Here is an 18098-nt window from a genome sequence, read left to right as displayed (position 1 = left end):
TTACCAGCCCACTTGACGACAACGCTGCATGCTGGGAAATGAATAGGTAAACAAAAGTACTTCTCATTTCCTATCCTTTCTTCATAGTGAGTTTGCACCTATCAAGACTCTCGGTTAAAAGAACCTGAAATTCAGTTCGTAAGAACTGAATTAAGTCTTGAAGAGGGTTTGTAAATCAAAAAGTTGGGATAGCGAAGCAAAGTTCTCCATAAGAAACAATGTAAATATGAAAATGTACTTTTAGTCTGGACAAAAGTCCGTATTTTAGTGAAGGTTTGTACACTTTGACATTGATATAGAGTGAACCAGAGAGAAAACAAACATAACAAGGTGATAAATTAACTTTCTATTTATCAACAAGCCAAAACAACAACAACAAGCTGCTGTCCTCTGTATGCCAACATAGAAGTCCCCTTGGCGCCCTCACACGATCAGAAATCACACAAAAATGTTTTTAAGTTTAACAACTCTATTGCTCCAATAATGAAGATTTAAAAAGGTCAATTCCTATTACGAAACCTTAAACCAGTGAAGTTGGCACTTTGTGTAAATGGTAAATAAAAACTGAATACAATGATTTGCAAATCCTTTGCAACCTATATTCAATTGAATAGAATGCAAAGACAAGATACGTAACGCTTGAACAGGAAAACTTTGTTTTTTTTTGTAAATATTAGCTCATTTGGAATTCTAAGTCAGTGTTTTTCAACCATTGTGCCTAGTGTGCCGTGAGATACAGTCTGGTGTGCCGTGGGAGATTATCTAATTTCACCGATTTGGGGAAAAAATATTTTTTGCAAACCAGTAATTATAGTCTGTAAATGATGTGTTGTTGTTGAGTGTTGGTGATGTCTAGAGCTCGGCAGAGTAACCGTGTAATACTCTTCCATATCAGTAGGTGGCAGCAGGTAGCTATTTGCTTTGTAGATGTCGGAAACAGCGGGAGGCAGTGTGCAGGTAAAAGGGTGTCTAATGCTTAAACCAAAAATAAACAAAAGGTGAGTGCCCCTAAGAAAAGGCATTGATTGAAGCTTAGGGAGGGATATGCAGAAAAAAACTAAAACTGAACTGGCTACAAAGTAAACAAAAACAGAATGCTGGACGACAGCAAAGACTTACTGTGGAGCAAAGATGGCGTCCACAATGTACATCCGAACATGACATGACAATCGACAATGTCCACACGAAGAAGGATAAAAACATAGTAGATGCGGGAAATATCGCTCAAACGAAGACTTGAAACTGCTACAGGAAAATACCAAAAAAAGAGAAAGAGCCACCAAAATTGGAGTGCAAGACAAGAACTAAAACACTACACACAGGAATACAGCAAAAAACTCCAAATAAGTCACGGCGTGATGTGACAGGTGGTGACAGTACATCTACTTTGAGACAAGAGCTATATTGATGCATGCTTGGTTATGGTTTAAATTCATATCCAACAAATGCGACGACTTTTTACTGTCAACTGAGTTTTGTTGTTTAATGATTTCTGCTGGTGGTGTGCCTCCGGATTTTGTCAACACAAAAAATGTGCCTTCGCTCAAAAAAGGTTGAAAATCACTCTTCTAAGTTAATGATTATTTGCAAAAAAAATAAGTTTCTCAGTTCGAACATGAAATATATTGTCTTTGCAGTCTATTCAATTGAAAAAAGATTGATAAGGATTTGCAAATCATTGTATTCTGTTTTTATTTATGATTTACACAACGTGCCAACTTCACTGGTTTTGGGTTTTTGACATCTTTTTTTCGGAAAAGTCCGGTCACATCACAATTAAAGCATGACGTGGAATTCAGCCATTAATGTAATCTTCACAAATATGTGAACCCCACAGCGATTCCCTCCTTCCACGCTGATTGTCTTTTAGGACTCACATTGAGTTAGCAAAATGGAAAAAAAAACTTGTCAAAAGTTGAAAAAACACAGAAAAGGGACACACGCTGAAAAGCGACTAGTCACGTGGAGGCTTAAGCCTCCACAGAAACACTGCGTCCTGCTTTTTGCCTGCAGGCGGCACATAAAGTGAATGAAGCGTTCGTACACATAGACTTGGTTCAGACACGGAGACCGATTTGGCTCGATCAAAAAGTTCGCAAATAGAGGGGTTCGTAAATTGAGGTTCCACTGTACAGTAATCGATGAGAATAACAGTTTCAGTTGCATGATCCTAACGTAGTTTGGTTCACTTCACGCACCGGTTGAAGCCCGAAGTTGACGAGGGGTTTTACCATGAATTGATTAACGTGGACCCCGACTTAAACAAGTTGAAAACTTATTTGCGTGTTACCATCTCGTGGTCAATTGTATGGAATATGTACTGTACTGTGCAATCTACTAATAAAAGTTTCAATCAATCAATCAATTTGTCGTTGGAAGCTAACATTAGCATTGTTAATCGATGTTAAGCCTTCTGAATGGGTATTCAAAATGTTAACTATAGTGAGACTCTTGTCAGTTATCAACTAGAGCTGCACAACTTTGAGAAAACAATTTAATTGCGATCTTCCTCTCCAAAATTGCGATTCGATTTGCGAATGATGGCAATATGACTCAATAAACAACACCAACATTTATATGTTCCATTGAAAATATAGAACATTACAGACGGTGCTCAAAAATCTATCAAAATGTTTTAGTACCACTTTGGTAAGCTATGAAGCCACACCGCTTGATGGTGCTTCAATATAGGAGTATTATTATGGTGTGTGTATAAGGTAAGACATATTATCTGGCGTTTTGTTTTGCAATAATATGAAAAAGCAACTTTTCTTACCTTCTGGTACCTGCTAATCTGTATTTGGGATCTGCATAAATCCTGAAAAATTGTGCGCGTCCGCCTTTCTAGTCTGTGCCGACACCTTAGTTGATAAGCTTCTTCTTTTTTTCTATCTTCTTGTTATGGGATATTCATCCTCCGCTGTTGCCATTTCTAATAATAAGTAGTGTAAAGTTCTTACTTATATCTGTCAGTAAACTCGCCATGAAATCGCTAAAACATACAGGTGTAGTGAGTTAACATTATTCACCCAAGGACCTTTAGTTATTAGAGTTCGGGTCGGATGGTTTTTCACAGGACACATTTCCGGCGTTGTTGTTGTTTCCGGATGAGAAGATGCTGCTCCGTTATTGATTGAAGTAAAGTCTGAATGTCATTAAAACAGTTAGTCCCATCTTTTGACACTTCTTCCACTCCCGTCCTTGCACGCTACACCGCTACAACAAAGATGACGGGGAGAAGACGCTGCCGAAGGTGAGCCACGTGAATAAGACCACACACAAAACGGCGCATCCTGAAGCGACTGTCAGAAAGCGGCTTGAAGATGATCTGTAAAACATCATCTATGCAACATTTTTGACCAAAGAACCACCATTACATGTTTTGTAGACCACAAGGAAGTGTTTTACATTTAGAAAACAATTAAAATAATGTGACTCCTTTAATGTGCCCTATAATCCGGTGCACCTTATATATGAAAAAATATTTAAAAAATAGACCATTCATCGGCAGTGCACCTTATAATCTGGTGCGCCCTATGGTCCGGAAAATACGGAATGATCCGGATCAGGTCCGAAATTTAACAAGCTGTTTTCAATCCCATTACGGATATTTCCTGAAAGTTTCATGAAAATCTGTCAATACTTTAATGAGTTGTGATGCTAACTAATAAGCTAATTAGGAACAACCTACAGCAATGATTCGTTATGGTAAAAAGTAAATCACCGCTGCGCTAAATCCACTTACAATTCCTTCTAATTGAAAACAGAAGTGTCTGCTTTCTCTTTGTAATGAGATGTTGCGTACTCGCACACACTCTGCTGTTCATGATTTATGGATTTTAAGAAGCCTCCCTCTCTTTCTCGGTTACCTGTAAGGCGAGCTCGGCGGCGATAAAATAACTCAGAGTCACACACGTACACACAACACCGGGAGGGAATTGAACAAATACTTTGGAGAGACTGAGGAAGATTGATACGTTGCATTTAAGTTCAGTCCTGGAGGTATTGTTAATCAGCATATGTCATCACTCGATACGCTCATTGGGTCGTAATTATGAATACTCAACGTTTGTGCAGATGCATTAATGACATGCGAGATGATAACAATTTATTTAGACTTGGAACAGAGCAGAACAGTAGTATTCAACTAAATTGGTCCAAGGAACACATTTTAAGAAAGCTAAGGACCAGGACGACTGGACTTTCTATCAGTATTAGTCTTATTTTGGTCATCCCCTGGCAAAAATTGTGGAATAATCCGACTTGGAGGATGTTCATTCTGTCGTTTCATGTAGCAACTTTCCTTTTATTTTCGCTCAGTTTCATTCCGAAAGTCTATGTTCCTGAGAATAAAACAAATTCTGTTAGCGAAAGCACATTCTGACCAGGTCGCCGTGAACTGTATCTCTTCCTCCTTCTTTGTACTCCTTTAAAACTATCGACTCCTTCATTACATTTAAGCAGCCGGGTGCCTTCCGCCAAGGTCTCCTTTCTTCTAACTGAAACCTTCCTGTGTATTAAAATTGTTTTCTAATAAAGTGGTCAAACAAAATTGTATTTCTTAGATTTATATAAGAAGCTTGAAGATTTCAAAAACACACTGTTTACATTTGTTGCAGGTGTAAAAATGAAAGTGTGCAGAGTGAGAAATATGTCATTCATTATACTCTGAATACAGTCCGTGAGCATACTTGCCAACATTGAGACCTCCGAATTCCGTGACGACAGGTTGTAGAGGACGCTAAAGGCAGTGCCTTTAAGGCATGCCCCCAATATTGTTGTCCGGGTGGAAATCGGGAGAACTTCAGGAGAATGGTTGCCCCGGGAGATTTTCGGGAGGGGCAGTGGAATTTGGGAGTCTCCCGGGAAAATCGGGAGGGTTGGCAAGTATGTCCGTGGGGAGTAGGCTCAGTTCAGAGGGGGGAGGAGCAGGTATTTGTCTGCGGATCCTATCAATTTTCCAGAGGTGTATATTCCTGAGAACCAGCAGTGAATATTGGATTTTGGTCTATTTATTTTGTCCAATTTACCGGAGCGCTCTGCTTAAAAACCAAAAAATTGTCAAAGATAATCTCTGTGACAACACTCTCGTGCAGTGTTTCAGACCTATAGGCCCATTGTTGGGCAAAGAGCACCCCCAGAGGGCCACCAAAAAAAATCTGTTTTTCAGCTGAGGTCTGTATGGGTTCGCAGCGGTACTCAGTTGCAATACACTTTTCCACCACTTGTGGTAGTAATGACCATATCAAACAAACATAAGAAGTCTGGAGCTAAAGTCATAAGGAAGTTTCCTAAGCGCAAAAGATATGACTAAAGTGCTGGAGCTGTATTTTCATTTGCACTTACATTGTATTGAAAACATATTAATTGTGTATTTAGTTTATCTATTTTAGCACAATATACTGTATTTTCCGGACTATAGAGGTATAAGCCCAACCTACTAAATATTGTTTCCATATATTAGCCGCACTGGACTATAAGTCGCAGATATATACGTTGTGAAATGACTTATTTACAAAGAAATATTTGTAAATGTGTATGTGTATATATATATATATATATATATATATATATATATATATATATATATATATATATATATATATATATATATATATATAGTGGTACTCCAAAGAATCAATAAATTACATTTTCCAACACAGTGTTACAGTTCAATCTGTGTGTAATGTAACAGTGGCCAAAAATATCAAATATACTCGTTAAATCCAAGCTCTGTCTTGTTTTTAATAAATACTTGAGTCTACTACGCCACTGTGTTTTAATGTTGGTCATTATAGTTCATGGAGAGCCAAGTGTTTTTTCCCAGGCGGTACTTGGTCGAACAAGTTTGAGAACCACTGATTTAGAGGTTCAAGCGTTGGGAAAAAAAATAAATAAATTAAAAAAAAAATTATATATATATATATATATATATATATATATATATATATATATTGAACATGTTCCCCACCTGGGTCCCCGGGACCAAATTTAAAAAGGAGCTCTCAAGGTTAAAAAAATAATAATAATTATATATATATATATATATATATATATATATATATATATATATATATTTTTTTTTTTTTTTTTTTTTTTTTAAGTACAAAAAAAACCCAAAAAAAAAACAAACAAAAAAAAAAAAAAGTATTTTTTTTAATGTATTTTTTTATTTTTATTATTATATTAATTAATATTATATTGTATTATTTTTTGAAATGAAAAATACCAAAAAGGCTCCCGCATGCTTTGAATTGATACATATGCTGCAACTCTGCTTTAAGTGTGTGCGTAGGCGTGTGTGTGTGTGTGTGTGTGTGTGTGTGTGTGTGTGTGTGCGTGTCGCCCGTATCTCTCCCACAGACCGTTGACGGTCTGACAACCTTTAATGGCCCGTGGCGCCGACCTCGCCCTGACCAATCATGTCTCTCAAGTTCGGGCCATGAGGGCTCATTGGCTGAGTTCTCTCACTCAGACGGAGCCATCTGTGGCCCCTCATCACACAACCTGGGGCCAGCTGAGCATGCTGGGACTAAAGTCAGCTGGCTCCTGAACTGCAGTACTTGGTTCCTAGGATAAAAAGGGGCTACAAAAAATTGACTCTTTAAAATTCAACATTAGGAGGTGTCCCTAGGTGTGTGTGTGTGTGCGTGTGTGTGTGTGTGTGTGTGTCTGTGTGTGTGTTTCCTGCCAGATTGCAAGCCAGACAGCGCTGGCAAGGCCTACAATATCCTCCACAGGCTCCTGCAGAGCGACAACAAGGTGAGAAGGAGACGAGGAACAGAAGGACCCATCAAGCAGCTCTTCAGTTTTTTGGAGCACAGCTACAGCAAGTCTCCATTTCTTCACGTCCTCACCGCCAAAACAACACAAACTCTCGTTTAACCTCTTTTCTCCCCACCACTCCCGCCCTGACGCCGTCCTCTAAGCTCCGGCTGCTGTGTGTCGTTACTGCACCTCTCTCTGCTCCACCTCGACTGGCTGCAAACTTTGATAATCAGCCAAGAGGACATTGTTGAAAAGCAACACAACATGGACCCAAACACATTACTTTTGATATCGGGAACCGGGAAAAAAAAGAAAAAAAGATCCTGCACATTTTAACGGCACGGGCGATGCAAACCGATGTTGCGAATTGTTCTACTAACAACATGACTAAAATTATATAACTATTTAATCATGTTTTCATTTAAAACGGCTTTTATATTGCCACGGTAAAAAGGGCATTCATATGGCCCCTTTCGTCGTGGTTTACCTGACACATGAAACGTGACGAATTTGGGGTGCGTGCTATCCACTTTAACCGCCAGACGACAGTATCGTAAGTGATACGTAAGTTTTAGCAGACAGGGCAATGTTGAACTGCAACACAACTGTTGTGGAAGTAACATAGACCCAAACGCACAAACTTTGATAACGGGCATCGTTATCAAAGCACTGGCGATGCAAACATATATATATATATATATATATATATATATATATATATATATATATATATATATATATATATATATATATATATATATATATATATATATTTATTTATATGTATTTTTTTTTTTCCCAATACAAATTCCCAGTTTTCCCGAAATTGCAGGAATTCGGAAATACCAATTCAAATTCAAACTGTTACTACATCAACATTTTTTAACTGATTCAAAAAATGCCAACACCAACCCATTCATATCATCTAGGACAATTGTGCTAGTAGCAATATTTTCAAAAATTCACGTTTTTCCCGAAACCCCCAACTTTTCAGGAAATTCCCATTCATATGAATTAACATATTCATAGTTCTACAATGCCCAAAATTTTCACAATTTTGTGCCATTTTTATACCGGATTTTGACCTTTCAACCATCCACACACTCTACTCTTTTGATATATCGAACACAAAACAAGTTTTCCCTTTCCCAAAACTCCTGGTTTATCTTGAATTTCCAGGAATTATCACCCCATTGACAATAAATTGGCATTATAAAATTGACTGCATATCTCACTCAATTTGAACTATTCCACCATCCACACACCCCACGTACTTTGGACAATCCAACTACCATTTTCCAAGTTAAAAAAATTCCAGGAATTCCCAGAATTCCCGGTTTTCCAAAGCTCTATTTTCACCTCTTCCTAAAACGTTTTCAGTCCACATTTTTCAAACGTTTTTGACCATTCCACCTTCAAAACATTCATCTTAGTTAAAGCAACAAATATTTGTATTCCCAGTTTTCCGAAATTCCAGGAATTCGGAAATATAAATTCAAGTTCGTACTGTTACTACGTCAACATTTTTCAACCAATTCTAAAAATTCTAACACCGACCCATTCGTATCATCTAGGACAATTGTGCTAGTATCACTATTTTCAAAAATTCCCGTTTTTTTCCCAAAATCCCTCAATTTCCATTCAAATGAATGGACATATTCGTAGTTCTACAATGCCCCAAATTCTCACAAGTTTTCGCCATTTTCATTTTGACCTTTCAACCAGCCACACACTCTACTCTTTCGATATATCGAAAACAAAACAACTTTTCCCTTTCCCAAAATCCTTGTTTTCCTAGAATTTCCAGGAATTATCACCCCATTGACAATGAATTGGCATTATAAAATCGACTACATATCTCACTCAATTTGAACTATTCCACCATCCACACACTCCACTTACTTTGGACAATCCAACTACCATTTTCCAAGTTAAAAAAATTCCAGGAATTCCCAGAATTCCCGGTTTTGCAAAGCTCTATTTTCACCTCTTCCTAAAGCGTTTTCAGTCCACATTTTTCAAACGTTTTTGACCATTCCACCTTCAAAACATTCATCTTAGTTAAAACAACAAATATTTGTATTCCCAGTTTTCCAAAATTCCAGGAATTCGGAAATATCAAGTTCATACTGTTACTACGTCAACATTTGTCAACCAATTCTAAAAATTCTAACACCGACCCATTCGTATCATCTAGGACAATTTTGCTAGTTTCAATAATTTCCAAAATTCCCGTTTTTTCCCGAAATCCCCCAATTTCCATTCAAATGAATGGACGTATTCGTAATTCTACAATGCCCCAAATTCTCACAATGTTTCGCCATTTTCATTTTGACCTTTCAACCATCCACACACCCTACTTTTTTGATATATCAAACGCAAAACACGTTTTCCCTTTCCCCAAACTCCTGGGATTTCCAGGAATTTTCACCCAATTGACAATGAATGGGCATTATATATACTTCTGCATATCCCACATTTCTCAACCAATTTGAACCGTTCCAACATCCACACACTCCACTCACCGTGGACATTCAAGCTTTTCAGTTCCACTCACGCATATCGGCGGTTCGCCGGCTTGCGCACATAAGGCATTCACACGCAATTCCTCGCGGAACTGCAAATTATAATTATTGCTCTTATGATTCATGCTTATCACAGTTGGTGTCCACTTACTTATGCAGTGCGCTGGGCGGCAGCTTGCTGGTCTTCTCCATCTGGCCGTAACAAGACGTCCTGGCTTCGGGGATGTCGCCGTACTCATCCAACATGGCCGCCGCCGCCGACGTGATGATGCCCAGGCCGTCGCGCACGCGCGCCTCCAACGGGTAATCCCAGTCGTCGTACGAGACGGAAATCATCCCCGACGGGAACTCCTCCGGCGTTATCTCCGGGTTGCCGGTGGTCAGGGACGGCACGATCCAGATGTAGCCGAAGCCCGTGAGGCCCAGCGAGCGCGCCTCCTCCAGGATGTAGACGGCCTCGTCCTTGGAGCAGTAGAGCACCACCACGGGGGACTGGACCTTCTTCAGCATGATCTGGGAGCGGCTGTCTTCCTCCACCGCGTCCAGAACGATGATATTCTGCAGGTCCCAGCCCACGAAACTGCACAGGAGGACAAGACTGACGAGTTACTTCTGCAAAACCAAGCAATGACCACTCTGCAATTTACAATAATGCACTGTCAAAATAATGACCATAGATTTTACCCTGAAAAACTGACAGCTCAGTCGCCAGAATTTTACCGTTAATAACACAAAACCAAAAAAAAAACAGTGAAGTTATCACGTTGTGTAAATGGTAAATAAAAACAGAATACAATGATTTGCAAATCCTTTTCAACTTATATTCAATTGAATAGACTGCAAAGACAAGATATTTAATGTGTACACTGAGAAACTTCTTTTTTTTTTTGCAAATAATCATTAACTTGGAATTTAATGGCAGCAACACATTGCATAAAAGTTGTCACAGGGCATTTTTACCACTGTGTTACATGGCCTTTCCTTTTAACAACACTCAGTAAACGTTTGGGAACTGAGGAGACACATTTTTGAAGGTTTTCAGGTGGAATTATTTCCCATTCTTGTTTGATGTACAGCTTAAGTTGTCCGGGGTCTCCGTTGTGGTATTTTAGGCTTCATAATGCGCTACACATTTTCAATGGGAGACAGGTCTGAACTACAGGCAAGCCAGTGTAGTACCCACACTCTTTTACTATGAAGCCATGCCGTTGAAACACATGGTTTGGCATTGTCTTGTTGAAATAAGCAGGGGCGTCCATGATAATGTTGCTTGGATGGCAACATATGTTGCTCCAAAACCTGTATGTACCTTTCAGCATTAATGGTGCCTTCACAGATGTGTAAGTTACCCATGTCTTGGGCACTAATACACCCCCATACCATCACAGATGCTGGCTTTTCAACTTTGCGCCTAGAACAGTCCGGATGGTTCTTTTCCTCTTTGTTCCGGAGGACACGATTTCCACAAATTCCAAAAACAATTTGAAATGTGGACTCGTAAGAACCACAGAACACTTTTCCTCTTTGCATCAGTCCATCTTAGATGAGTTCGGGCCCAGGGAAGCCGGATGCGTTTCTGGGTGTTGTTGATAAATGGCTTTGCATAGTAGAGTTTTAACTTGCACTTACAGATGTAGCAATGAACTGTAGTCACTGACAGTGGTTTTCTGAAGAAATCCTGAGCCTATGTGGTGATATCCTTTACACACTGGTGTCGCTTTTTGATGCAGTATCGCTTGAGGGATCGAAGGGCCGTAATATCATCGCTTACGTGCAGTGATTTCTCCAGATTCTCTGAACCTTTTGATGATATTACGGAGCGTAGATTCCTAAATTCCTTGCAATAGCTCGTTGAGAAATGTTGTTCTTAAACTGTTGGACAATTTGCTCACGCATTTGTTCACAAAGTGGTGACCCTCGCCCCATCCTTGTTTGTGAATGACTGAGCATTTCATGGAAGCTGCTTTTATACCCAATCATGGCACCTGCCTGTTCCCAATTAGCCTGTTCATCTGTGGGATGTTCCAAATAAATGTTTGATGAGCATTCCTCAACTTTCTCAGTCTTTTTTGCTGCTTGTGCCAGCTTTTTTTAAACATGTTGCAGGCATCAATTTCCAAATGATCTAATATTTGCAAAAAATACCAAAGTTTTCCAGTATGAACTCTAAGTATCTTGTCTTTGCAGTCTATTCAATTGAATACAAGTTGAAAAGGATTTGCAAATCATTGTATTCTGTTTTTATTTCCCATTTACACAACGTGACAACTTCACTGGTTTTGAGTTTTGTAATTACAGTGACTGATGTTTTCGTCCACAATCCAACATTATTTTCCACCGCCATGAGTACCATGTATCGTGCATTTTCATAAATATGACGTAGTCCCACCCTCACGTCTCATGTGGACTCCTTAAAGAAACAAAACGTCTCCAGCTCAGCCTTGACTCACCGAGTTGACCGCTGGGTTTTATTTCCACTTGACATGATAGAAGTACTCGGCTATTAAAGCCGTCTGCCGTGACCGAGCCGCAGTGATAGGTGGAACAATTACACGGGACATCGACATTTAATTAGTCGGGAAAATTGTCCCATCTTTAATAAATGATCTCCTTTAATTAGGAGGTAAATATTGACATTTTGATGCGCAAGTGAATGACAATTGAACTTACTTTCTTCTTACTGATTCATCACAATTGAGAAAGGTTGAAATAAATAGTTTATTGGGAGGTCTAAACATGACTTTTAGGTTTTATTTCATAACTGGTGAGCTCTGTTGTGAGCTGGAGTCATAAAATAAAAGTGTAAGTGCCTAATGGTTTTTTTTACTTGGCGTCAGTTTTGGCTATAATAATATAATAAACCAATGATAATTAATAAAGAATTTTAACAAGACGTTCTTTATTATTACTAATATAATCATCGTTACTAATACTAATACTACTATTATTATAATATTAATAATAACAAAAGTATTACTATTATTATTAAGAATAATAATAATAATAATAATAATAATAATAATTAGTATTAGTATTTGAAAAATATGGAATTGATCAAACTGGACACAGTAGGTCTTCTTAAGAAAGTAAACACACACAAAACAAACATTATTATAAATACATTCTACAATACTTAAATTAGTAGACCTACTACTACCTAATAATAATAATAATAATATCAATCATTTTTACAGTATAAAATAATGTATTATTACTATACATTACAATACAAACAAATATTAAAATTATGATCAAGACTACGATGAACAACAACATTATAGTAACGATAACAATATTAATAATCATATAAATAATAGCAATATTAATAATACCATAAATAAAACAATATAATGGATATATTATTATTGTTATTATTATTAATATTGTTATTGTCATTGTTATTACTATTATTATTATTATTATTATTATTATTATTATTATCATCATCATCATTGTTGATATTATTTTTCTTTAATTATATCTATCGTTATTATTATTATTATTATTATTATTATTATTATTATTATTATTATTGTATAATGTAGGAAGAACATGTAATTGATCAAAATAGACCCATTAGGTCTTCTTAAGACAGTAAACACACACAAAACATAAATACAATTATTAAACATTATAATAATGGATACATTATTATTGTTATTATTATTAATATAATAATAATAATTATTATTATTATTATTATTATAGCAATAATAACAATAATAATAATAATAATAATTATATTAATAATAATAATAATAATGATAATAATAATAATGATTATTTTTATAGGAAAAACATGTAATTGATCAAACTGAACTCAGTAGGTCTTCTTAAGACAGTAAACACACAAAAAACAAACATTATAAACAAATTATACAATACTTAAATTAGTAGACCTACTACTAAATGATAATAAATTAATATAAATCATTTTTATTTTATATAATAATGTATTATCATTATACATTACAATACAATCATATAATAGAAATATTACATTTATTGTCAAGACTACTACGAACATTATAGTAACAATAACAATATTAATAGTACCTTAAATAATATTATCAAACATTATAATGGATACATTACTATTATTATTATGATTAATAACATTATTATTAATATCATCATTATTATTATTATTATTAATGTAGGAAGAACATGTAATTGATCAAAATGGGCGCAGAAGATCGTCTTAAGACAGGAGACACAAAAAAGTATTAATAACATTCTACAATACTTTACCTACTCAGTGGCCTAGTGGTTAGAGTGTCCGCCCTGAGATCGGTAGGTTGTGAGTTCAAACCCCGGCCGAGTCATACCAAAGACTATAAAAATGGGACCCATTACCTCCCTGCTTGGCACTCAGCATTAAGGGTTGGAATTGGGGGTTAAATCACCAAAAATGATTCCCGGGCGCGGCCACCGCTGCTGCCCACTGCTCCCCTCACCTCCCAGGGGGTGATCAAGGGTGGTGGGTCAAATGCAGAGAATAATTTCGCCACACCTAGTGTGTGTGTGACAATCATTGGTACTTTAACTTTTTAACTTTTTAGTTAGTAGGCTCAATACTGTTTACCATTAATAATAATAATAATAATAATAGTGTTGTTATTATTAGTAGTATTATTATTATTATTATCATCATCATTATGCATTTATTTACTACAATAAAATCTAACTAACAATAAAACAAAAATAAATAATACTAATAACAGCAATAATTATAATGATACATATAATATATTGTCTTAATTATTCATTATTATTACTATTATCACATTATCAGTATAGTTAATGTTATCATTGTTATTGTTTTTCGTATTACTAATAGTACTATAATTATTATTATTGGGAATAGTAGTAATAGTTTTAGGCCTATGTGGCTAAAGTATTGTAGAATTTAATTTGACTTAATATCAATTATAGTTTTTGTTTGTTGCTGACTGATTATCTATGTGGTCTTACCGTTTTAGGAAGACCTCCTGGATCTATTCTGGATGTCTGTTCAATTAAATTTTTATGTCATGTCATAAACCAGGGCACAAAACACACTTCATTGTAAAATGCAAAATAAAAACAAAAAGCAAACAAAGAAAATAAAGCAAACGGCGCGACCGAGCAGAGATTTAGTAAACACTAACCCTCAGCCGCCTGTAAAAACTGCTGAAGCATTCATTTGACTTTTGGCTAAATATTATGGGCTGCCGCGCCGTTGAGCACTTGACTGGAGCATCCGTCAAGATGAGCTAGCGCTGGAGGAGACGGCGGAGCTGCAGGACCACTAAAGCAAACTGTCGGCCTCGCTCCCTGCGACTAAAGCCTTGTGGGCCGCTGGCTTCTAAAGCAACACCGGGGCAGGGAGATGAAACATTCGAGGCCAAACCCTCGGAGCGGCAAGACGGTAAACAAGCACATTCACCGCCAGGGACGTCTGCTGTGACCATGACGGACAACATCACGGGCGAGGGGGAGATTATCACGAAAATACAACTCCCCCTTTTGAATAATGTTTAAGAGGTATATCTACCTCTTTAAATTATGTTGTTGTACACTGATCCTAAATGTGTGACACTTGTACACACTTTTCAACTTAGTGGTGAATTTTAAAGGACTTCGGTTCATTTTTTACATTTTTTTATCATGGTATCAAAAATCGTGAAAATTCCCAGGTATCGGCCTCAACTACTGTAATTCTGGCCTCATGACAACCCTGCTCCGTTCTTATTTGAATGGATGAATCTAAAGCTAACACTGCATAAGGCAGTAGTGTATAGTTTATGGTGGGTGTTTAGATTTGTTGTTGCGCCCTAAAAAGTGTTAATACTATAAGTATTGTACTTATTACGCACCAGCTGTTGGATTGTAACACGCATCTTACTTGTAGTTTTTCTCAACACATTTGGAGGTGTTGAAATTGCCATGTATTCGCCAATGATAATCAGTAGCATGTCAATAGCAAAGTCAATGTATATTAGCATCAAGCTAGCGCATTTTTGGAAAAGTGGAGCCTTACTTTATTGACGTTGGAGCGTTTCTTTTGAGTCAATTACTTTGTTGGCGTGGAACATTGCAAAAAAATCGGATTCGGTACCTATCCCGAGTCATCAGATTTGGAGGATATTCATTCAGTTATTTTTATAGGTATCAAAATTCATGATAATTCACAGGTATCGATCTCAACTACTGTAATTCTGGCATCGTGACAACCCTGCCCAGTGTTTATTTGACTGAATGAATCTGAAACTAACACTCCATAAGATAGTAGTGGTGGGTTTATGGTGTTTTTTTTTATTTTTGTTTTTTTGCGCCCTAAAAAGTGTTAACACTTGTAGTTTTTCTCAACACATTTGGAGATGTTGAAATTGCCATGTAAAATAGCTAATGCTAATCAATAGCATGTCAATAGCAAAGTCAATGTGTATTGGCATCAAGCTAGCGCATTTTTGGAAAAGCGGAGCCTTACTTTATTGACGTTGGAGGGTATTTTTTGGGTCAATTACTTTTGAGTCAAATACCGCTTTGGAGGTATATTTACCTTTTTAAATTATGTTGTTGCACACTGATGCTAAATGTGTGACAATGTACACACTTTTCAATTCAGTGATACATTTTAAAGGACTTTGGTTCATTTAAAAAAAAAATTTTTTATTGTGGTATCAAAAATCGTGAAAATTCACAGGTATCGGTTTCAACTACTGTAATTCTGGCATCGTGGCAACCCTGCTCCGTTCTTATTTGAATGAATGAATCTGAAACTAACACTCCATAAGGCAGTAGTATGTAGTTTATGGTTTTTTGTTTTGTTTTGTTTTTTGGTGCGCCCTAAAAAGTGTTAACACTGTAAGTATTGTACTTATTACACACCAGCTGTTTGATTGTAACGTGCATCTTACTTGTAGTTTTTCTCGACACATTTGGAGGTGTTGAAATCGCCATGTAAAATCACTAATGATAATCAATAGCATGTCAATAGCAAAGTCAATGTGTATTAACATCAAGCTAGCGCATTTTTGGAAAAGCGGAGCCTTACTTTTTTGACATTGGACCGTTTTTTTTTGAGTCAATTACTTTTGAGTCAAATACCGTTTTGGAAGTATATTTACCTTTTTAAATTATCTTGTTGCACACTGATCCTAAATGTGTGACAATTTACACACTTTTCAATTTAGTGATATATTTTAAAGGACTTTGGTTCTTTTTTTTCTTTTTTTTCTTATCGCGGTATCAAAAATCGTGAAAATTCACAGGTATCGGTCTCAACTACTGTAATTCTGGCATCGTGACAACCTGCTCCTTTCTTATTTGAATGAATGAATCTGAAACTAACACTCCATAAGGCAGTAGTGTGTAGTTTATGGTGGGGTTTTTTGTTAGTTGTTTTGTTGCGCCCTAAAAAGTGTTAACACTGTAAGTATTGTACTTATTACGCACCAGCTGTTTGATTGTAACGCGCATCTTACTTGTAGTTCTTCTCAACATATTTGGAGGTGTTGAAATCGCCATGTAAAATCGCTAATGCTAATCAGTAGCATGTCAATAGCAAAGCAATGTATATTAGCATCAAGCTAATGCATATTTGAAGTTGGAGCGTATTTTTTGAGTCAATTACTTTGTTGGCGTGGAACATTGGAACAAAATCGGATTCGGTACCAATCCCGAGTCATCAGTTTTGGAGGATATTCATTCACATATTTTTCAGTAGTTTTTTTACCAGAAAATATTTTGATATAAAAGATTGCATATTTATATCACGAAAATAACAACTTCCCCTTTTGAATACTGTTTTGGAGTTATATTTACCTCTTTAAATTCTGTTGTTGCACACTGATTCTAAATGTGTGGAACTTGTACACACTTTTCAATTAAGTGGTGAATTTTAAAAGGAGTTTGGTTATTTATTTTTTTATCGTGGTATCAAAAATCGTGAAAATTTACAGGTGTCAGTCACAATTACTGTTATTCTGGCATCGTGACAACCCTGCTCCGTTCTTATTTGAATGAATTAATCTAAAGCTAACACTCCATAAGGCAGTGGTGTATAGTTTATGGTGGGTGTTTTTAATTTTTGTTGCGTCACATGACTTGGACTCGAGTCAGACTCGAGTCATGAATTTGATGACTTTAGACTCGACTTGACAAAATGTAAAAAGACTTGCAACTCGACTTAGACTTTAACATCAATGACTTGTGACTTCACTTGGACTTGAGCCTTTTGAATTGACATGACTTGACATGACTTGCTACTTTCCCCAAAACCCAAAGATGAAAAAGTTATTCGGGAGCGCTCCGTATTTTTCATTGTGTACTTGTCTATCAGCGTTGCGTGTGTCAGCTGGTGTGGTCTCAGTACAACAGCCAATCAAATTAGATCTACTTTGTTTCCATCACACAGCATTCATCCAATCAAATTGCAGGACAACCAACGAAGAAGACATGTCCAAACCACACGCCAGTGAACAAAAAATGATACCTAAAATAATTTTGTTTGGGTATAAAAATTACGAGGTGGTCAACACAAAACGGTTTGCAGTATGCAACACATGCGGTTCGAAAATTACTGATGGAGAGGCAACAACTTCCAACTTCGTCCGGCATTTGAAGTTGCACAAAGAACGGTAAGTTTTGAATGTAAGATAACGTTTATTGGCTAAGTAACGTGACTTTTATTTGCTGTGTAGTTAAATCAGTGAGGCTATAAACTCACTGCTAACGTTATAACGTTATTGCAAACACGGGAATCTGTTGCAGTTCACTACCTTATTCATACTTTTTGTTCAGTGATTTTTTTTTAAGCAG

General features: G+C 36.7%; 1 protein-coding gene across 3 annotated transcripts in view; it reads right to left on the bottom strand.

The window, feature by feature from the left end:
* The window catches only part of grin2aa (glutamate receptor, ionotropic, N-methyl D-aspartate 2A, a), a 486150-nt gene that overhangs the window by 198554 nt on the left and 269498 nt on the right, over nt 1–18098 (bottom strand). For all 3 annotated transcript variants that reach the window (XM_061981593.1, XM_061981594.1, XM_061981592.1), the window contains one exon: nt 9445–9873. In XM_061981593.1, coding sequence (XP_061837577.1) covers nt 9445–9873 — 429 coding nt within the window. The remainder of the gene's footprint in view (nt 1–9444; nt 9874–18098) is intronic.

The sequence above is a fragment of the Nerophis lumbriciformis genome, linkage group LG24 (assembly GCF_033978685.3).
Source record: "Nerophis lumbriciformis linkage group LG24, RoL_Nlum_v2.1, whole genome shotgun sequence".
Taxonomy (NCBI): domain Eukaryota; kingdom Metazoa; phylum Chordata; class Actinopteri; order Syngnathiformes; family Syngnathidae; genus Nerophis; species Nerophis lumbriciformis.
This window is presented reverse-complemented; position numbering and strand designations above follow the sequence as displayed.